We start from the raw sequence: 22,824 nt of genomic DNA on the forward strand, positions 1-22,824 counted from the left end.
TCTGATTGTGGCTGGTGGATACAGGCCCTGAGGCTCTCTTTCCCCACAGCTGTCACAACACAACGTGATCTACCCTCCTCTGTCCCTCAGGGTCAGCTCAAGACCCTTACGCAGGGCTCGCCGCAGTCCTTTCCGCAGAGAAGAACCCAGGGTTCCACGGGTCACACGCTGAGCGTGAGTCAGTTACGTGGCAGGATTGCAAAACAGACAAATGATGTTCTGGGAAGTGTTAATAATAGGGCCATACGTAAGCCAAAGAAGATAATTTTGGGGGTCCATTTGGCACTGGATTTTTCTTCAACAGCTGGAATAGAGAGTCCCATTTGGGGCACTGCGTTTTTAAAAGACTGAAAAACCAGAGAGAGCTGAGAGAAAAACTATGGAGATGACAGGCAGTTCAGAAATCATGAGCTCTGAGAAAGGACAGAAGGAAGTTAGGCTGAAAAAAAAGAGGAAACTGAGGGAAGGGGAAATATAGCAATCTGCTGAGTATGTTTTCAGTTGTCATGAAGTTGATTCATCTGTTGGCTATGTCCAGTGCAGGTACAAAGTTAAGAAGTAATTACCTTAATTTGTAACAAGAGAGATTTGGACTAGCAATTAGAAAAAATTTCTAGTTAGAAGGGCAATGTAGTAGCCTGAGGGGATGCTGCTTGCAGTCATTGTGGAATCACCTTCATTGGAAGCTGTTAAAAAATAAGCATCTGTCAGGAATAGCTTGATATACGTCATTCTGTGCTGGTGCTGGGGAATGGAGTAAATTATAGAGGAAATCCCTTCCAGCTATAGATCTCCAAGTCTTGTTAATGCTGTCAAAATTCAGGAAAACCTGTATTTACTTTGCTCAGATGGAGTGACAGATATATATGACCTTTCCCATCAATTTAACGATATGCCTACCTTTTTTTTTTTTTTTTTTCCCTAGAGCTTGCATTCCTTCACTGCCTCTGGATGTGCAAATTGCAGTGGAGGCAGGAACCCCCTTGTGCCTGACTACCAGCCTGTGAGTACCTGTCTTGGACAAGGCCTGTGCTGCCTTCCTCCATGCATTTCTCACTTCCATTCTTGATCACTGCACTCATTCTCATCAGAACAAAGGTAATCTGAGCTAATTCAGAAGTGTGCACCTGTACTCTGTATTTTATCATACACAAATAATGGCATGGCACAGGGGTTAATCAATGTAATGCCTTATCTCAGTAAAGAGCCAGTAAAAACTAAATGCAGTGAACCTATTTAAATGTTTGTATCACATATTTTTAAAGTACAGACCAATACAGAATGTCAGGTCCTGTGAAAGATACATTCCTCACTGAATTGTGCCATGTAGGGACCATAGGGGCAGGAGTTTACACTTTATTGTAAAGTGCTTAAGAAGTCCTCCAGCTGCCCAGATATCTGAAAGACAATAATTAGCTTTTTCTGTCTGATGCAGAAACAGAAGAGGGGGGGGGAAAGTTATTAATGGTGACTATCCTTTGGTAAGAGGAAGATGCAATGGAGCCTTAAGAATGAACCATTTCGTATGCTCCCATGTATTTGCTTACAGAGCTCCTGCTAGAGAGACCATGCCTCCAACACAGAATATAGATACCAGAATCCAGTATTAAAAGGGATCTTGTACCTCACTTCCTAAGGTGTTTATAATTGTCAGTCATCCTGCAGACTTTACAGCTGATACTAAAAAGAGAACAGTTTATTGCCGTATTGTGTCTTGAAGGTCATATGTGCCTATACTCTTTAAATAATGACCTTGTCAGATAAGAGCTGAGCAAAGGAGGATAATGTAGTACTTAAGTGTGTAGTTCTTCCAGTCCTGCTGTATGGTATTTTAAATAGTAAGCTGTGATATTTAATAAACCAAATAAACAGGCTTCCAAATTGGCAGGAGAGATAAATAGTGGAAGAGCTAGAAGTACATCTGGTAGGATACTTTCTTCTCTTTCTGTCATCTGCAAGGAATGTTCCCAAGACAATAAACTCAGAATTCAGTTGGGAAAATGGTAATTGTTTTCCACTCCTGTTGTCAGGAAACTGAAGTCAGAGCAAAGTACTTAACTCCTGTTATCACAATGACAGATGTCTGTAGCATTCCCCCCACTCCTCATATCCCCCAAATTGTTTGGTAAGTGTTTGCATTCAGTGAATTTAGCACTTTAGGATAGGTACGTGGACTGTACAGGCAACCTGAATGTTCATGAGTGAAAAAAATTAATACAGAAGTATTACAAAGGGTTGATCGTAGCTGCATGTTACCTTCTACGCACTTTATTTCAAGTTGCCCACTCAACAAGATTATAGCTGGCAAAAATGACTTAGGACCGAGAGCGATGTATTCAAAGTTCAGAAGTAACTTTCCAGATTTAATAGGTCAGATTCTGGCCAATTCCATCAATCATTTCAAGGAAGAAGAGACTCCTTCCTGAGCACCCACTGCTGAACCACTGAGGTACTGGATTGTTTTCCAGTTCCTTGGGATAAGAGCTACTCAGGATGGAAATGGAAAGCTACTCCTTGGTTTCTCCAAGGATGAAACTTTTGTCCTGCTAAGTCAAAAAGAGTTTTGCTATTGTTTTGAATAAAGACAGGTATTCTTCTCAGCAGGGAGTGACATGGGTAGGAGGCAGTGTTTCCCCCGGCAGTGCCAGAGGAGGGACAGAGCCTGCCTTGCTGGGGAGCAGAGACTACAAGGACTTCTCCTCCATCCTGGATCTGGATGGAGGCTCTCGTAACTCTTAGCTTGGTCTCAAAGGCAAGATGTGCAGAGGCTGCAGGTCATCCTGCACATAACCTTCTCAGTCCTTTCACCCTAAGTATTAGGTTTAAGGAAGATCTTTAAGAAGTTCCAGCTGCTTCTCCAGCGTTAAAGGGGTTCCTCTATGGTGGATTTACTTCAGCTGTTATCCTATAACATCCTGCCATGGTATCCATACTGGGAAAAGAAGCCTTCTTTGGAGGCATGTGGTAGCTTGCTGCAGGAGCCTGCCAAAGACTGGCTGAGCAGCTGCTTCTCTTTCATCTTCATGACCATACTAAGCAGCAGGCCCACTGGCATGGGACATCACAGGGAAGAAATGAGAATTTCTTCTAAGGACTTACTACTGCTGCTTCGCTGCTTGTGTCTCCTAAGGAATCCTGTTCAGCTACATACCACTTCTGGTGTCTGCTCAGCGGTATGGTATGTAAGTTACCTCAGTCTCTGGCTCCTCTTTGTGCCTTCTATCATCTTTGCAAGATTTCATGAATGATTAATGGGAAAAATGTAAAGGACAGAGAGGCAACTGATCATCACTGGCTCCTGAACATGGCACAGTCCGTGTACAAAATCAACAACTCTTCTAATTTGATTTGATGCAAGCAATCATTTGAGGCTACCAAGTAAGCAAATGACAGCTGTGCCGAATACCAGTGTTTTTTCCCTCAGCAACGTCCTGGATGTTTCCTTTCTGCCTCGCTTAGGGCTACAGCTCAATCAACTGTTCTGGCCATTTTGGCCATCACCATACTGGCTGCTGGCAAGGCAACCTAATTTGCTGGAGTTGTCAGCAGTAGTGCCACTACTGTGACTAGCCTAGGAGTTGATCTATGACACGCAGCCACTTGGGCTCTGCAGGTTCGCAGGCAACTCAGTTCACACAATAACTCTGGCATAGCCTTGACTTGCCAAAGCTACTGCACATGCAGCAGTCAATTGCAAGAGTGGCTGTTTTTTGCATCTTTTTGTGGTTTTTGTTGTTGGGGGTTTTTTTGGTTGTTTTTTTTGTTGTTTTTTTTTTTTTAAACTGGCCAGCTAGCAAGCCTATCTTGGTTCTCTGCTGCATGGACTAGAAAAAATGGACACAGAGAGGCACCAATTAGCCAAAGGCATGGTCAGTTCTTTTGCAACCTCTTCTGTGCTTTCCATCAAGGCTTATGTGTCCTGTGTGGCATAGGGCATCCACTGTGCTGGGTGGGTTTTGTCACACTTGACAAATCCTGTCTTGGGAACATCTGAATTTGGTACCCCCTTGTACTTGTTCTAGCACCTCCCCCCTAGGGTCCCAATCTGTCCTGGTTTCTTTTCCCCAGCCTGGGTGGACTGAGAACCTTCCACCTCAGCTGGCCTTGGGGGAGTAAAAAGCAAAGAATTAGTCAGGACAGCATGCCTTGTAAGGTAATCAAACATTCTTTAAACTATGGTACACACTATGACAACCCTTGTCCTAGAAGAAGATGTAACTCTTGAGAAAAAAAAAAAATCTGGCTTATATATACAAGCCAAAAAATGTTACCCAGAACTGACCCTCAGGATAGGAACTGAAAGAACAGATGTACTGCTATGCAGTATTTAGAAACGCTCTGATGGTCATTGTGATGGGCTGTGGACTCCCAAATGAAACGAGAGCAGAGGAACCAGGGTTTTTCTTTCTCTCTGCCTTCCAGAAGAGGCATTAGACTTGCCTGGATACGCTGTCGTCTTAAGTCTGGTTGCACTGAGTGGACATGCCTGGAACGGTAGTATCAGGGAAGGCTGAGGGAGTAGCTAGACTGATGCATGTGGCATGCACACTTCTGGTATGCAATTTCATGAGTTCTGGATAAAACCCCACTTTTCAGTGCAAAGCAAGTCAGTTGGGCTGTGTCAGACCTGAGTCTGAGTGTGTAGTGGCTTCTGGACAGTTTGCGGACAAACAGCAACTTTGACCTTGAAAGTGGGTTTGAGAGCAAGCTTCAAAGCCATGGATGTATCCAGGAAGAGCTAATTCTGCAGCCTTCACTTCCCTGGAAACTTACTCTGTGAGTCACTTAACTGACTTTCACATCCTTATTCACTGATTCACACAGCAATGTACAGAGGAAAGATGACAGAAGTAGCAAGTCTGGGGTTTATTTACTTGTGCCTCAAGTCACACACGCTACATCAAACTAGCGGGGTTCTCCTCTAACTTGGATTTTGAATCTGCAATGAAATTTTGTACATAAATAAGGTATTGAATGGCTTCCTTATGACCAGGCTTGTCTTTTTTTTTAACACGTGTATGCATTTTTTCTCTCTCAAAAAGCTCCTTCTCTCCTGCAGGGAAAGAAGTAAACAAGCCTGGAGAGAGAAGGACCTGTGCAAAATTGCAGGATCTACTGAAGGAACAGAGGGGGAGCAGGAGGAGTGAGGGGACAACAGGTCATGCAGGGCAGGACGATAGGGAAGAGATTTGGAGACAGGCAGAATTGTTTACTTCGGAAGTATGCAGACTTCTGCAAACTCAGAGCTTTGTTTTGGTCCCTTTTCAATCTGTATGAAAGACTGACTTTGCTGGAATCTATGGAATAAATTTCAAGGAGGTGAGAGCTAGGCCTCCAGTCTCCTTTTTCTCTGGGGCCTTCCTAGTTTATACAGAGCTTTGCTCTAGATCCTTAGCTCTCCAAGGTGGAATTTGCTGTATATGATCATAAAGAGCGCAAATGCACCTGCTCATGCGGGTGCATGCAAAAACTGCCTCAGTGGTCACTGTCACTGTGTGACCAAGAGCCTTCAGTTTATTGTGCGGACAGGCAAGGAGAGGAGGGATGGAGCACACGCTGAATCAGCGCGTTGCACAAACAGATTGAACAATACATGGGAGGCGAGCTTTGGGCATGTGCAACAACGGCACACTTGAAATGTTGCCACTAAGTCATTGTCAAGGATCTGTGCATCTAAAAAGAACTATTAAATTTATATGTTAGTTAAGCAGACATCGTTAGTTCAAATAATTTTTTGGATTTTTTTTAAAATGAAAGGGAAATGATTAAGAGCAGACAAGGTAAACAATTATCTAAACAATGAGCTTTATTGCAAAAATATACAGTGGGCTGAGAGACAAGTTCATACGATGCCATTCTAAATCCTAATAATCATGTTAGAACACTGAAAAGCTGACTGGCATTTAACTGTAATGGAGCTGTAACACTAAGACAAATTTATCTGAAGAAATATTAAAAGTGCCAGGATAATTAATGTACTTATAATGCTCTCTACTCTCTTGCAAAGCCCACTATTCTTCCCTGCTGATTTTTCCTCTAAAGCAAAATAAATGTTAGCAATAATAGTGACTCATATCACCTTACAAAGCTGTAAAATCATATATCATAAGAAATGGGAATTCTTTGCCAATGAAAATAGAAAAAGATTTTCACATTCTCAAATGTCTTAGCTTTTGGCATTTGGAGTAAAACCAACTCTTTCTGAAAAATAAAGCATTATTTTATGGAAAACTTATGCTCCTTAAGAGCCTAGAAGCTATAAAAAGAGGCTTTCTTGAAATCATTGCAATTTTTAAAAACAATAATGCAACTGATATGTTTTCTAAGACAAATTTAATTAGTTTTAGTAAATATCTCACAAAAAGAGTAAATCTTTCTAGCAAGCCAACATATCATACCAGATCTGCAATTGTTTTTCAGTGTCTCTCTATTGTAGCATATTGATGAGATCAGTCAATAAGAGTTGAAGAAAATTTCAGAGGTAGAAAAATGTGTTGCGACAGAATGAATGACACATGGAAATCCTGCAGCCACAGTGTCAGTGCCATTACAGTACTGTGTCACTACTACTTTGTCAGGAGCAAAAAGCAATTACTACAGAAAAATAATAAATCTTTTCAGATTTCCTAAATGTAGCAATAGGGGTGTCAGATGTGTTCGAATTACAGATGAATTCTATGGAAAACCTTTACCTTAAAAAAAGTGGAATGCAAAGTTTGTGAATCTTGGGAAATAATAATTTGAAGGCCATTTAGGCCTCTCTAACTCTGCTTCCTGTGCATGTGAACATATTTACTGTTCCTCATGTGCAAGAGGACTCCCCAAGAACACGGGCTCTTTCTCTATGCCTCTTCATCTCTTCATTTATTCATAAGCCCTGCAGCCAGAAAGAGTCATCTCAGATCATCTTGTCTTACTCCGACATAATAGAGGCAGTTGGATTTCACAAATCAAGCCCACCAATTCCAGTAGAAGGATACCCAGCCTGGCTTTTGAAATGGCAAATGCCAAGGGGTCCACAAGCTAGCCTTCTCCAATTTCCCTGCAGCCCTCGAGGTAAGCCCAAGACCTCTGCCCCCCCCACCAAAAGAAGGGAGTTTACCTGTGTGGAGTGACTGACTTGCATGGAAAGTAGGAAGGATTCCCTCAGAGTCCCTCTTGCTGAAGGAAAGCTCCATTTATCGGAGCAGAACTTCCTTAAGTTACATGCAGAAGCCCAGAATGAAATCTACAGTGTTGGATAAGGGTAGACTATTGAAAACTCAAGGAGAGTGAAAACTCTTTTTCAAACTTTTCTATTTTGACAATATTTACTGCAGATCACAGAAGTCACATCAGCAAACTGAGTATTTTTTTCTGCCAGGGACTCTCTCAAATCACACAGCAGTGCTAAATGAATAGGAAAGAAAAATAATAATTTCTGAGTCCTTTTCTTGGCTCACTTCCTCCTAGAACACATTTCAGTCATATTACATAAAGCCCCCTGAGCAGAGTATGAATCTGCCAAATTTTAGGCCCAAGGAAGGGGAAAAATGTTAAGAGAGATCTTCAGATAATCCCTCAGATCAGAGAGCTGTATTGCTGCACCAGTAGGTATCAGCCTGCTGCAATAGCACCATAATTCTACACTGTGTGAAAGGATGGCCAAGAAAGTCAGAGAGATTTCAAATGCATTCAAGTTTGAAAGGAAAGTGAAAAGTCAGTTGTCTTCATTCATAATGTAATGAATCTCTGCAGTGCTTTGTTAAACGCCCTTAATTACCAATATAAGTTCAGAGCATGCTGAAAAAAGATATGACCATCTTTGTAACCATTCTGAAAATATAGTTCAAACACTAAAAGGAATGAGCATCTTCCTGACAGTGAGAGAACTGCACTGCTGGCTACACATTAAAACAGAAATTTTGGTCTCATTTGAACTGAGATACCTCAACCACAACTCCAGAGCAGTCAGCAGAGATCTCTGGATTTACTCCTGCGAAAAAGATGACAGAGCCTGGTCCTGAATGAGTTTATTGCTTTCTGCTCTGCATGCGTAGAAATCATGAAGAGAAGAAGGATTTAGCTGATTTTAATCAAGCACTTTGGTGACGAGGCAAGTCTGTTCTAACACACTTCTTACATTTGTAGGGATAAAAGGGAAAAGAATAATAGAATAAAACCAATCTTACAGAAAGACGAGTAAAGTTATATAGAAGTCCGCATTATTGCTATTAAGTAAAAATAATTTTTAGAATTACTGAGACATGAAACTACATAATCGGGGGGGGGGGGATGTCATTCCACTACCAAGAAGGAGCTATAGAGATTTGGGAACAGAACTCAACAGCTGTGAAAGTTCATATCTAAACTCGCTATCTTGATAGTGTCCATCACAAGTACACTGCAAGCATTAGGAGGACAAAAAAGAAGTTCATTATAAGCATTATTCCTGCTTGTTGAAAAAACTGTGAAATCTCTGCTGTGACACAACTTCTAGCATTTGGTGCCTTTAAATCAGAATGAAAAGCTAATGCAATCCACCCAGAAACTCAAGCTAACAATCTTCCAGCAACTCACCACCAAAACTAAAAAAAAAAAATAAAAATGAGAAGGCAGATTTAAACTGAAACACTGACAAAACTAAATGAGTTCCCAGTAATATGAAAAAAGAGAGCCAAAGTGATATTCCAGATGGAGATTATTTGGAGTTACAGCAGTGAACTGTGTAAAGCTAAAGGAATGGTAATAAAGAATGAAAATGAATCTTACTATTAAATGGAGGGGATAGGAAACAGTGCCACTGAGAGATGGCTGTGTTAGTCAGCAAGGCAAAATGGGATACTCTTTGCAAGAGATGACTGGCTCCAGAGCTGACAATCCTGCAACATGTCCGTTCTTTTCAAAGCAAAACCAGCAACTCTTATTAAATATTAGATCATTCGTAGTGAGTTATGAAAGCCGACTCGCCCATGCACTATTACTTGACTACAGGGAACAGAGAATGGGTAAAATAACTCCCTCCATCCTTCCCTTGCTCCATAGGCTGGCCAGCAGAGCTGCTTTGCAGTACTGACTCTGGGAGCCTCCCGCTGTCGTAGTGAAAGCTGACAGAGGACCCCGTGCCTCAGGGAGATGGGTGCTGCAGCAGCTTTGCACTGGAGCCCTAGGTCCCTGCAGCTTAGTGACAGTATCCAGTGAGCATTCACCAATTTCCTCTTGACTCTTAAAGGTGATGGGATAAGGGATAAAGAAGATATCTGGGGTGACAGAGTTTGAAAGGAGCTCCCTGGTGCCATCAAAACTAGCCATAGTCAAGGTCTCAGGCACTTAGCAGACTTTCTGAACTTCTGTGCCCCAGCTGGCCAGACAGTGCAGGTTGGGCAGCCTCCCTCCCACTGGGGGAGCCGCAGCAGCAGCTGGGAAGAGGATCCCAGGCACTAATCTGCCATGCTCTAGGGCATCAAGGCATCTGAATCTTTCTTAAGGCTGGAGGAGTTCATTATAAATGTATTTTATTTCAATGTGATGTTAGGCTACAGATGACATTCGCACTTACAGACTTCTGCACAGCTCAGTTTCCAGTTTGCTTTCACCTCTTTTTATCAGAGACCACCTCCACCCCACACTGCTCCAGCTGGATCCTCCACTGCACTCGCAGACAGCCTGTGGCCATATTAAATATTTAACCTGGGGAGTGGCAAAATCTTTTCCCCACTAAGGACTGAAAGCCTTCTGAACACCTTTAACAGGTCACAATTTGACACATCTTAATATTATCCAATAGTAACCAGAAAAATAAATAAACTATGTGTTGGCAAGCAGCCTCAAATAAAATCAAAAGTCACATTGAAGCTCAACTATTTCCCTCTCCCTTGTTGTTCCTTTCTCTCTCCCTCAACAATTTAAAATCTTATTCCTCCTCAAAGCAGCCATTTAAGGCTGAGATTGGGGAGTAACAGCCACAGCCTTCAAACACCTTCCTTTCTCCCATCATCTAAAGAGATGCACAGCAGCAGCTGGCAAGGGCTTTGTCCTCCTGGACACAACCATGCCTTTAACTCCAAAATGTGGATGTCTGCTATTTCTGCACCAGCCTCCATTTGTCTGGGCCATTGCTGTTGTTTGCTGCTTCTGCTTTAGTTTATTTACCCACTCTTCACTCTGCCTGCCCATCCTGGTTTTCTCTCTCACCCTCCTCTCTCCAGCCTCACTTGCCACATTCCTACACAGTTGCTCCTTCCCTTCTTCACCTCCTTAAACCTCAGTGCCTCCCTGCATCCTCCTCTAACATCCAACACCGGTATCTTCTGTAACAGTATGTTTTGACCTCTCACTTCATGCACGTGCGCACACACCCATTATGTGACTCTTACATAGAAAAAGACATGCTTAATACAGAAGTCAACGGTGCGTTATCTTCATTCATCAGGTTGAGAGGAGAGAGATGATTTATTCACACAGGTACCTGCTCTTCGGAAAGGACTTGCATCGCATCGGAGCAGTGGTTGGTTCCCTACTCTGTTGCTTGATATCATGTTCAGTAGCATCCCAGAAGGAAGGGACAGTTTGGACCGGTTCTGTCCCGAGGGTAAAAGCAGCAAAGAGGAAAAAAAAAAAAAAAAAAAAAACCACGCAAAAGAAAGCAGACAAGACCAAAGTCCTTCTGACAGAAATCAGGCCAGCTCAAAAGTTTAGCAGTAGGAACAGTATGACAGAGGAGAACTTTATGTGCCAAATATCACATCATATGTGGTAAAAATGTGAAGCCAGATGTTATTGAATCTTCAGAAGTCACATGTGTTGACATCCTCTGTACAACTCCTAGGGGAAGGAAATGTTTATATTTAAAGTCTTCTGTTTCTATACTGTTTCTTAAGTTATATTTATTGCTTGACAGTGAAAAATTGATCTACACCTGTTATATCTAAATCTCTTAATCAGTTTGAAGTATACCAGAGTGGAACATCTATTTGACATTTAAAAGAATGAGACAGTTGTGTACTGCCCTTAGCTGTGACACTGTCAATCAGCTCATTTTTATATTTAATACGTTGTGCTCACAAAATGTGTGAAATGTTTTCTAGATACAATGGGAATGTAATCCTGACCTTTTAAAGAGTAAAATCTAGATAGTTCACTCGCACATTTGGTATATTTTACTGCTAAGACATATTTAGCATAGTCCTAAAACTGAGATTCTTATGAGAGCTAATGTAGAGTGGAAAGTAAAATTCAGTAAGAATGTCCCTAAATTAAACTGTATCAGTCTTTCCCACAGTTCCTGTGATATGTTCCAAACGGGTGGCAGTCAGATGGTAATTATAAATCATTGCTTTCAGTTCTCTAACTTGAGCGCTATCCAAGATAGACAGTGAACACCTCTGAAATAGCTTATACAGTCACCTCGAAGACTTCAGGAAGACATTAGCTTTACTGTCATTCTGTAGGACTTAGATGGCAAAATCTGAAAAGTGTCTTCTCTCATCAGGTTTTTTCTCTCCTTTGCAATTTGAGAAGGCATTGGGCAACAGCAGAGAGTCTGGAATTATCTTCTGCAGACTCAGGAAGATGGCACTATACTGTGTCATTCTCAAGTCACATTTGAATTTTTTTTTCAGGAGCAGCACTAGAAACTTTTTTAAAAAATGAAAGTTATTGGCATTCACGGGGGGACATCCGTACTCCTGCTGAGTGGATTTGAGACACTTTTTGTTGGATCAAGTTCTTCTATCTGTCACTAGCTCACAGAGATCTATTAATATTGTTCGAAGGATCATGTATTGCACTCTTGGTCTGTGAAAAGTATTGACTAGGTAGGCTTCCTACTTGCAGGTTCCTCTTGCACGGTTTACAGGATCCTGTGAAATGTTCCAGCAAATTCAGGCTGGATTAATACTAGAACAGCTACAGAATGTGTTGGATACACAAAAACTGAAGAGTGGGCAGTAAGGGCCCTTTCAAAATGAAGGTTAAGAACACATAAATGTATTTCAAACAAAAGTCAGAAATGTGGTGAAATTTGTGCAGATGCTTAACATTTTACTTTGTGAGTAGCTCCATTTAAATCAATGAGGCTCTTCACAGCATGTAAAACTTGACACATACACAAGCCTTTGCAGGATGAGGGCCAAAATTTTTTTTGAAGAGTGTGACTTGCTTGGAGACATTCCAGAGGAAAAAAACATGTGGGGCTTTCTATAAAATTGTTGGCACCATTCTTCTTATTAAACAGACATGAATTCACTCAAACAAGATAAGGTCTAGACATTTCTATCAAGTATGTGGAAGTTTGTGCCTGTTCCTAAGTTTAAAAAAATAGCAATAATGCTCCTAGACTTGTACACTGGATTAAATTCTTGATATATATTTATTCAGAGTTTTATAATATTACCTCTCTTACCTATTTTACTATCTTACCTATAGTTTTGCTACCAGGCAAAATTTGCTCTGTTAGCTAATAAACTGCTATAACTTTCAAGCAGACCGCACTGAAAACAGTTTCTTTTATTTACTTTATGACCTTAGATGTGGCAAAAAGTAAATCTTCCTATCTTACCTCAAGCTAATTCAACACTAAGTATATAAGACAAGAATTTATGGTTCAATTTGCAGCTTGCGTATTGAAGAGCAATATATTCATTTCAGGAACAGAGTCTAATTTTAGATCGGTATTGAAGGTGCGATGAAAATGCGAATGCTGGGAGTGTCAGTAGGACTTTTCAAGAGCAAGCCCAGTATAGTTCTTGAACTACAATGACTGTGAGATGAAAGATATCATAGAATAGACTTTACTGGTCTACGTGGAACCTGTTATATACCTGAAATTATTCACCCCCAGTTGTTATCACGGGCATAGCCTCAAACTACTTCAGATAAATTCTTCGACATTATAGCCCTTCAAGAAAACAGAAATAGTCATTTGGCCCACTGGGTGCTGGACTGCTTGGTGATAGATGCTGGCAGCACTTTAAATAAGCGGCCAAGGGAGACATGTGGAACATCTGGCAACAGCAGCTACTTTTAATCACACAGGCCACAGGTCACATTGTACCACAGCACACAAAATCAGTGTCACATTTAGCAAAGCATGTTTACTTGACCACAAGGTGTCTTGAGGTCAGATTTAAAAGCTTCTGCAAACATAGACAGGAACCCACCAGGATTTTAACAAGCCCCTAAGTGCTTATTTCCCATTGGTTTCTCACTAGGACCATCTTTGTAGTAATACTTTAAAAAGAATTGAAAAATATGGCATTAGGTGTCTCAAGGCACACTGCCTTGCTTCAGGCTGAAGAAAGCCAAAAGCTGCCAGTTGGGTAACTGGTTTCCAACTACAGTTACTTTTAGGGCAGCTGTTCCATGTCTATACCAAAATCCTCTAGGCCTCCTAGTCTGGGAACGCAGGAGACCTGGGTGAGTCAACAGGGATAACTGCTACATGAACCAGGTACATTTTAGTTAACAGAATTGCATAGATAGTCTTGGAAGTCTTTTTCATCTCCTGAAGTGTGGTAATCCCTGTGCATTTTTCAACAGCGATAGCACCCCATATATACAGGGAAAAGAATAGTTTGTTCACCATTTGGGCTGGGCTTGGTGCTTCAAAATCATCTTTGCAAGCAAGGATACCTCCCCTCTCCTCGCTGGTGCTCTCCAGCCCCACACCCAGACTGGCCATGCTGGAAGGCATCAGGCCCCTTCTCTAGGCATGCTTTCCCGAGCAACTTCTGCATTTCTATTTTTAAAAGTTGCACATTTTGAAGATATGGGAACACATGCTCTGTACAAGATACTCTCCAGTTCCTTCCCCATTCCATAGTCACGCTGCTCAGAGCCAATTTTAACGCATAGCACTGTTGGAAGGTCTGTTACAGAAATGTATATAATCTATATGATGACTTGCCTGAGAAAAAATGGGGGGGATGGGATGAGGAATGTTCCCAAGGAAATGAATTGCATTTTCAAGATTTCAGAGTGTTTAGAGCTAGAAGTAATGAATCCAGAGCAATGTCCTTGGAAATGCCATACAGTGAAGGCAAGCATCAGCAGAGTAGCACTAGATGGCACTACAGTAATTTTCACTCAGAAAGCATAGGCCAAGCCCAGGGAAAGATGGACTCAGGTCCAGCTGTCAATGGGCAGCTCAGATTTACCATCTAAATGTTACCTGGGTGGCCTGTGGAGATTCTGAGGAATAGAAGACATAGCAGTCTTTTCAAGGATTATAATATACAGCCTTGAGTAGTTTGGTAAGAGATATAAGATATATGATGAAGAGGAGTGTGGAGGACTACCTGAATGCTTTCATTTCACAAAGTGAGACCACGAGGCACCTGAAAACCTGTTATGTTCTGTTGAACCCAAGGTAAGGATATCCAGATTCAGTACATCTAAAACCATCTCGCTCAAGAGCACACCAAAAATGTTACGTGTCATCTAGGCAACTGGATAGTTCAATGTCTGTCTGCAGATATAAACTGGCTCTTTATAACTACAGCATTTTGTGCCTAAAAATGAAAATTTGACTTAGTGGGCCACAACCAGCTAGATTTTGGGACTAGTCTCATAGCTTGCATTTCCGATCATGCAGAGTTACATGCTGACTACTGCCAATTTCTTTTAATGTTTCCCACAGGTGGTAGCTAGCATCAAAGCTTGATACATATCTTGTTCCTAATAACAGACAATATAACTTGTTATCTCTAACAAGTACTGCAATAAGCTGATTTGAGAGCCTGCTTTTAGAACTTTCCAGAAGCATAGTCTTTTATAGGAACAACTGAGTGATTCTGTAGCTTATATTATCAAATACTTAGAGGAGAAAATAGAGCCTGTTGAAAAAATCATACTCATTCTTGTAAGTTGAAGCGATTTAAACTAAATTCAGGCAGTTGTTGCAATTTAAAGGACATGGTCTATCTCAGATTTGAATTCTAAAACACTGTAGAACCAAATTTATAAATCTTGTAAATCCTTTTAAAGGAAACATCGAAGTGCAGAATATTCACTACAACAACACTACAAGTTATTTTCATATCATAATTATTTTTCTGTTATGCATTTCTGTGAGTTACATCTTGCCTTCTGTAATGCTCCAGGTTCAAACTGTAAGGGTAAGTAGTATCTATTTCACTGGAATCAGTGGGAGTTAGTTATTTCAGAGATAGGGAACTCTGACATTTAAGTTTTAAGGAGAGATCAGCATGAATGTTTAAGTTTCTTTAAGTAAATTTTATTCTAGTTATATAGCTACATACCCTTTAGGGCTATTGCCAGCTAAAAGGCCACCCACTGGTCAGTTACAAATAAAAAAATCTAATGGTACATTCCTTTGCTACAAGAACAGTCTTTATCAATGGAAATAGCCCAACTGGAGACAATAGTATTGCTTAGAAAAATAAGCACTGGAACCAGTAGTATTATTTGACCATAGGTTGTGCTCCCACCCAGCCAATATGTGCAGGTTAACCCAAATGGGCTTTCAACACAAGAAGGGTGGAGAAGAAAGGTCATAAGAGTCAGAGCATAAAAATCTAGCATTGCACCATTGCTTCAAACTGCCAACATTTAAAGTTTCATAAGAAATTAAATGCCCCTTCTGCTGGAATTGGACTGTTTGTCCATGCAAGGCTAAACCTGTGGTAAAGATGAGAGACATATGATGTCCAAAAACACTTTAAACTGTCTCTTTTAGTCATAAGCCACTGCTCTTTGAAACCATTCCTGTGTGGTTCTGAGCACATCCTGAGAAAATGTTCTAGTTGTCCTACTTCTTCTAATGTGTACTCTAATAAGGGCTCCTTTAATCTGTGCTTTAAATCTCCTTTAATCTGGTCACTGTTTTACACTTTGAGATGTACCCCTGAGGCCTCCTCTTGCTTCAGAAGAGGCTTGAAAACAACCATAACTTGCTGCTTGCTTTCTCAGACATGTCTATGTCTACATTCCTGGAGTCGATGTTGGTCCTGATAGACATGTCCTAAAAGCAGACTCCATCCTAGATGCAAAAGTGGTCTGTGTAGCTGGCAATGAAGCATGGCACTCACGGAAATACTCGCTGGAGAAGGTCTGATGAGACATGCAGTTTGTTGTCCAGCCCATTTTGCAACCCAAGTGACTTAACCAAAGTCGATCCCAACAACCCATCTGAAGTCCAGAAGAGCAACAGGAAGAGTTTCCCAAACAGTGTGGTACGCCTGTGGGAAACAACAGCAATGCCCCAAAGCTCACTGTTTTCACTGTCACTCCAACAGTACAGGGTCACACAGAAGTGGTTGAAGCAGTGCTTAGCCTTACCTTGAGCCACCTTACAGCCACAGCGGTGGTGTATCGCTGCCCAGCTGTGCAGGCTTGGGAAGAGGTATGTGCTTGACAAATGTGCTTGGTTCGGTGCTAATTACATTGCCAAACCGCTGGGTATGTGTGTATGTGTATGTGGGTGTGTGAGGTAGGAGGTCAGGGAGTTGTCTTACCTAGCTCTAGTACCTGAGCACCAGGTATTTTGCCTAAACTAGTCACCTGTGCTCCCTTTGTGTCAATGGCAAGGTAGGCAGGGTAATACATCCTGTTCTAACCTAAGAGATAAAGCTTAGAAAACTAATTTAGAAAATTAATAGCTACTATTTAGTTAGCTAAACATGTGATAGAAGTCTCCCCTCGTTTAAAAAAATAAGTCAAACTATCGTGAAATATTTTCAAAATATAGCACATTTAAGACAATTTAATTCCCTTCTAGGTTTAAAATTCACATCTAAAACTTTCTCAGCTTTTTAATTTGTCTATTGCAATGAATTTTGACCCTCTCCATTTCCAACCTAGCCTGGTTCACTCCTCCTGGTGACGCTGAGCTCCCCAGGGATCACCATACTGATGCTGGCCTTAGTGTGGACACCTGCTCAGCACAGTGCACTGCAGCCCGTGACTCCTGGGCTCAAGTGACCGGGCGGACTCAGCCTCCCAGGTAGCTGGGACTGCAGGCATGCACCACTGCACCCAGAAAACAGCATGCCAAAAGCATCCTGGGCTGCATTAGGAGCAGCATTGGTCAAGGGAGGCAATTTTTTCCCCTTACTCAGTACTGGTGAGGCCGCACCTGGAGTACTGTGTCCAGTTCTGGGCTCCCCAGTACAGGAGAGATGTAGACTTACTGGAGAGAGTCCAGCCAACACAGGCCACATAGATCATTAAGGGACTGGAGCCGTTTTCGTAGGAGAAGAGGCTGGGGGAGGTGGGACTGTTCAGCCTAGAGAAAAGGAGGTGCAGGGGGATCTTATCCATGTGTACAAATACCTGATGGGAGGGAATGAAGAAGAGGGAGGCTGACTCTTCTCAGCAGTGCACAGAGACAGGACAAGAGGCAATGGGCACAAACTGAAACACATGAAATTCCATCTGAACACAAGAAAACACTTTTTTTACTGTGAGGGTGATCAAACACTGGCACAGGTTGGCCAGAGAGGTTGTGGAGTCTCCATCCTTGGAGGTATTCAAAGCTCAACTGAACACAGTCCTGGGCAACCTGCACTAGCTGACACTGCTCGAGCAGGGGCTTGGACATGATGACCTCCAGAGGCCCTTCCAGCCTCAGCCATTCTGTGACTGTGATTCTGTGAATTTGCTTTGAGAAAAGGAAGCTTCAAGTCTTTATTGAGTTGGTACTATAAGGACAACATCTTTTAATGTCCAATCTGTAGTAAATCCAGGCAGCCCTGATACAGGAAATAGGTGCTAATTTTAACATAAACCTGGTTTACCCTTATGTAAATGACACTGGATTCACATGAATTGTATGTTTATTAGTATTCTATCCCTTTCACTCTCATTTGCCTCTAATTTTCATTTGTGCAGCTCTCTTCAATTATGGCTTTAGTTGTATTTCCCAGTTTGTATTCTTCCTTTAACAAAAAGAAACAACCAAAAAAACACCCCCCCCCCCCAAGAAATAAATAAACACACTGTGTATTTTCTGTTTCTTGATGGCGAGTTAAGAAAATTTGAGATGCGTTCTCTCTTTTTTTACTACCTTGCTATTGATTACGAACCTATATTTATATTTATGCATACACACATGCACATGCTCAGACACAAGGTCATTTAAGTTAAATCATTCAGGTGTTTTGACATTGTATGGTTTCCTTCAACACTTTCTTCCATTCTTTAAGCTTAGCTGTCAGCCTTCAGAAATCACATTAGTAACCACTAACACCGAATATTACTGATTATAATCAGATTTTTATGAGAGTAAGAGATCTAAATCCTCAGACCTACATCACTGATCTTCAGTGGTCTGAAAACACACAGCAAATTCAAAACGTCTTTGCTGGAAGTGTGGAAATCTCCAAGTGGAGTGAAGCCACCAACCTGAACGTCTACCAGACCACCTCCTGGTAGGCACTGCCACAGAAGAATATAGCCTGCACAGATATTCTTGGGGACTGTTTGGCTGCTTCAATTTATACTCAAATTATGCTGACAGTCAAGTGTAGGTTGCTCATGTCTTTTGCATTGATTCCTTACCTGTATGCACATCATTTTGCTTAGCCTCTTTCTAACTGTGACTTCTGCAGGTGAAAAGTGCTATATCAATGCTGAAAACTGGTCTTCCATGTTGAATTGCGGAAAGCATGGTCTGCCAATTTTGCAGCACAGTGCGCAGTCACAGGGATCGAGCACTGAAAATACAAACCTGGAATGTATTTGGGTGGTATTAACTAGGTTTCAAACCAATCTTTTCCTACTGTTGCTGTAGTCTGAAAAACTATGCAAATGTATTGCTGCTGAAGAAAGGAGGGATAACGAAACAAGTCCAGACAACAGAACCGCCAGCTCACGTTTGTATTCTGCCATGGTGAAATAAACCAGATCAGTCAGACAAAATAGGCACAAATGAAGGTCTCATCGGGACTATAGCTGCTTGAATAGGAATGACTCTAATCTCAGCAGTGCCACAAATCCCCTTTGAGAAAATGAATTTTGGAACACTTAAAATTTTTAACTGGTTTTCAGTTTCCATGGAATAGCATCGTGCCTCAGGCCACTCTACTAACATTCCTGGCTTGCCCTGCTGTAACAATCTGTAAAAACTCATCCAGTCAGGTGATTTGGGTTTTAATATCAAGTTGCTCTGGAGAACATTCATGGTTGGAAGTGCATAATGTGTTTTATTATTGCTGTAAAAAAAAAAAAAAAAAAGAAAAGCTAGAAGAGAAGTGGTTTGCTTTTGCCCATTGGGGAGCTCTGGTTTGTTATTACATTCTATGCAATGATAATTAATGACTCCACAACCAGCACTAAAAAAGTGTTCCCTGGCTAAAATTTTCAAAAGTAACTAATGATTTGGGTTTTCTTTACTTTTATGTGTTCAGTTTTGAAATACCTTAAAGAGGGACCTGGTTTTCAAAAAATGCGAAGCACTGACTTTCTGCAAATCGTCTACCTTCCTATTAAAGCCTTCAGATGCTGTCATTTTAAGGTCATGGTAGATGCTGTTTACTGGTAACAAAAGAAAAGCATATCAATTCACAAATTAGTAATAGAGCACCAGAGTAGATCACAAATAAATCCATTTCAAAGGAAAATATTTTAAAATGATACCTTCCTTGCACCTGCAAGCACAGACTTCTAGACTCTTGGGATGATTGAAAGCTGCTTAACGAACAAGCATGTAAGCAAAAGAGGGTAGGCTAGGGACAGGTTCTAGCAGTTGTTTTGTATTACTCAGTAAAAGAAAAATCAAGACCACATCCTACAGTCTTGGGTGGTGCTTGGACATGTCAGAGTACTTTTGAATGTCACTGTATGCTTTGTGCCTGCCTGAAGCTGTCCTGGAGCCTGGCTGTCCTTTGCCCGGCAGGAGGAATCGCTATTAAGAGCTGTGCAAAGTGGGGAACCTGCAACTGAATCAGAAAGCTGATGTTTCAGCCCTGGTGTAAATGCTCATTTCAGGTATGCAACGATGGAGAAAGGAGCATCATAGATGTTCTTATTTCATCCACCCAAATGACTCAGCTTCAGAAAAATCCAGAAAGGCTTCTAGGTCTTTCCCCCAGCTCAGCTGCACTGGAGCAGGCAGAAGAAAGCAAAGGACTGAAGGAGAAAGCAAGTAACTGCTTCCGAGCTCTTCCTCTGCCACAGTGATTACACCAGGGTATCCTTATTTCACGGCCCTCTACTTATAGTCGTGTTCAGTTAGCCCAAATTAAAAACCTTTGTACCTATGTCTCCCCAGCTTGATTCCAGTCATTTAAGCAGCCTTGCCTTTTCTTCGAAGGGCAGTCCCCGGCCAGGGCAGGCAGAACCAGGATCAGCCAGGGACCCACTGAGATGCAATGATCCAGCAGAGCTGGGCTAGGGAAACGCAGTTAGTGTGGTAGCTCAGGACTGGTGAAGCAACCATGGTGGTTGATAGCACAGAAAGCGGGCAGTGTCACCCAGGAGCGGCAGGCTGAGGGCACCGTGCATGGCATGCCCAGCAGTGCTGCGCTGCATTGTTGGCAGCGCACGCAGGAGCTGGCGGCACGCCTGGGAAATAAACATCGAAAGATGAAAGCCCGCCAATGTGGGAGGTAAGAGCCTGCTCGGTTTCCAGCCTCTGATCACCTTCTTCCAAGCCCTGTTTCTTCACAGCGTCCCCTTGTCCTCCCACAATGAATGGATCATTGCCCTCCATCGGGAAAATGAATTGCCTTATGAAAAAAGGGATTGCCCAGATGTTTCCCCAGAGAACTGCTTTGCATTCAAGGGTGTGTGCACAGCCTGAGAAAGAAGGTGATCTGACTTCTTTTAATAGACTCATTGCAGCCTCGTAGTCTGGAGCATCCACAATTGCCCATGGCTTTCTCATATCCTTCTGAGTCTTACTGATACACCTCTTTAAGATGTCCATACCAACACATTAGTACAGAAATACCAGAGCAAGTAACATCATGCTTTGAGGTCTCAGTGTTGGTCCCTTGCACCAATGCTTCTTCCCAAAATCTAAGTAGATCCCACAGCTGCGCAGGTCAGGCTGGTGAAGCCTGGGGATGATAACCACCAGTTGCAGAGTGGTTATCACCAGTTATCACCAGTTATCACCAGTCCAGCTGGGCTCTGGCTACAGCCTAGCTCTTCTGGTCTTAGGAAATTTTCTTCTTGTTTATAGCAAGTAGCAGCCTATTTTCTTTCATTCCCTCCATCCTATCATCAGATCACCAAATGAAACATATGGTAGTAAGAACAAAGCAGTTGATTATTTCCCTCTATTCAGTTACTAGTTCTTTGCCGGAGTAGCAGACCAGAATGGCAGGTGTTTTCATTAAATGAAGACTTGCTGAACCTTGCTGAACAAAAATGGTAACATCAAGAGGATTTGCTCTACGAATAAGAAGAGATATAGCAAATCTGGGGTTTTATGTTACTAAAACTTTATACTTCCGAAAAGATTGTAAGCATCTAGCATACAAATATTTACTACATACTAGAAATGAAAATGAATGCTAGTTTGCTACAGAAGTAATTAAAAAGGGAAACAGCCTACAAGTTGAGGTTAAAACTGACTTAGGAACTTTTGTACAAGTGAAGTCAGTACTGGGTAACTGCAGAAAAGATTGTTGTAGTTTAACCCCAGCCAGCAACTAAGCCCCACACAGCCGCTTGCTCACTCCCCCCGGTAGGATGGGGGAGAGAATCGCAAGGGTGAAAGTGAGAAAACTCATGTGTTGAGATAAAGACAGTTTAATAGGTAAAGCAAAAGCCATGCGCACAAGCAAAGCAAAACAAGGAATTCATTCACCACTTCCCAACGGCAGGCAGGTGTTCAGCCATCCCCGGGAAAGCAGGGCTCCATCACGCGTAATGGTTACTTGGGAAGACAAATGCCATCGCTCCAAACGTCCTTCCCCTTCCTTCTCCCCCCCGCTTTATATGCTGAGCATGGCGTCATACGGTATGGGATAGCCCTTTGGTCAGCTGGGGTCAGCTGTCCCAGCTGTGTCCCCTCCCAACTTCTTGCACACCCCCAGCCTGCTCGCTGGTGGGGTGGGGTGAGAAGCTGAAAAGTCCGTGACTCTGAGTAAGCGCTGCTCAGCAGTAACAAAAACATCCCTGTATTTTCAGCACTGTTTTTAGCACAAATCCAAAACATAGCCCCATACTAGCTACTGTGAAGAAAATAAACTCTATACCAGCCAAAATCAGCACAAAGATAAGTGATGCTTTTGAACCAAAATCTCTCAGGTGATGTGGTGATATTAAATGTTACAGAATCACAGAATGGTAGCGGTTGGAAGGGACCTCTGGAGGTCATCTCGTCCAACCTCCCCTGATCATGCAGGATCAGCTAGAGCTGGCTGCCCAGGACCATGTCCAGATGGCTTTCGAATATCTTCAAGGATGGAGACTCCACAGTCTCCTTGGGCAAGCTGTTCCAGTGCTCGGCCACCCTCACTGTGAAAAAGTGTTTCCTGATGTTCAGGCAGAATATCCTGTGTTTCAGTTTGTGCTCGTTGCCTCTGGTCCTGTCACTGGGCACCTCTGTAAAGAGCCTGGCTCCGTCCTCTTTACATCCGCCCTTCAGATATTTATATACATTGATGAGATTCCCTGAGCCTTCTCTTCTCCAGGCTGAACAGTCCCAGCTCTCTCAGCCTCTCCTCATAGGAGAGATGCTCCAGTCCCTTAATCGTCTTTGTGGCCCTCTGTTGAACTCTCTCCAGTAGCTCCATGTCTCTCTTGTACTGGGGAGCCCAGAACTGGACACAGTACTCCAGGTGTGGCCTCACCAGTGCAGAGTAGAGGGGAAGGATCACCTCCCTCAACCAGCTAGCAACATTCCCCCTAGTGCAGCCCAGGATACCGTTAACC

General features: G+C 42.3%; 1 protein-coding gene across 4 annotated transcripts in view; it reads left to right on the forward strand.

The window, feature by feature from the left end:
- Positions 1-22,148, forward strand: part of CRIPT (CXXC repeat containing interactor of PDZ3 domain) — a 57,739-nt gene extending 35,591 nt beyond the window's left edge. For 2 of the 4 annotated variants that reach the window (XM_087776075.1, XM_087776078.1), the window contains one exon: positions 926-22,148. In XM_087776075.1, the coding sequence (XP_087632201.1) occupies positions 926-993 (68 nt within the window). In that variant the 3' untranslated portion in view covers positions 994-22,148. The remainder of the gene's footprint in view (positions 1-925) is intronic. The other 2 variants (XR_015708534.1, XR_015708535.1) reach the window with 2 other exon arrangements.
- Positions 22,149-22,824: the final 676 nt, after the last annotated feature.

The sequence above is a fragment of the Nipponia nippon genome, unplaced genomic scaffold, assembly GCF_047370975.1.
Source record: "Nipponia nippon isolate SJK-2023a ecotype South Korea unplaced genomic scaffold, ASM4737097v1 scaffold_4, whole genome shotgun sequence".
Taxonomy (NCBI): domain Eukaryota; kingdom Metazoa; phylum Chordata; class Aves; order Pelecaniformes; family Threskiornithidae; genus Nipponia; species Nipponia nippon.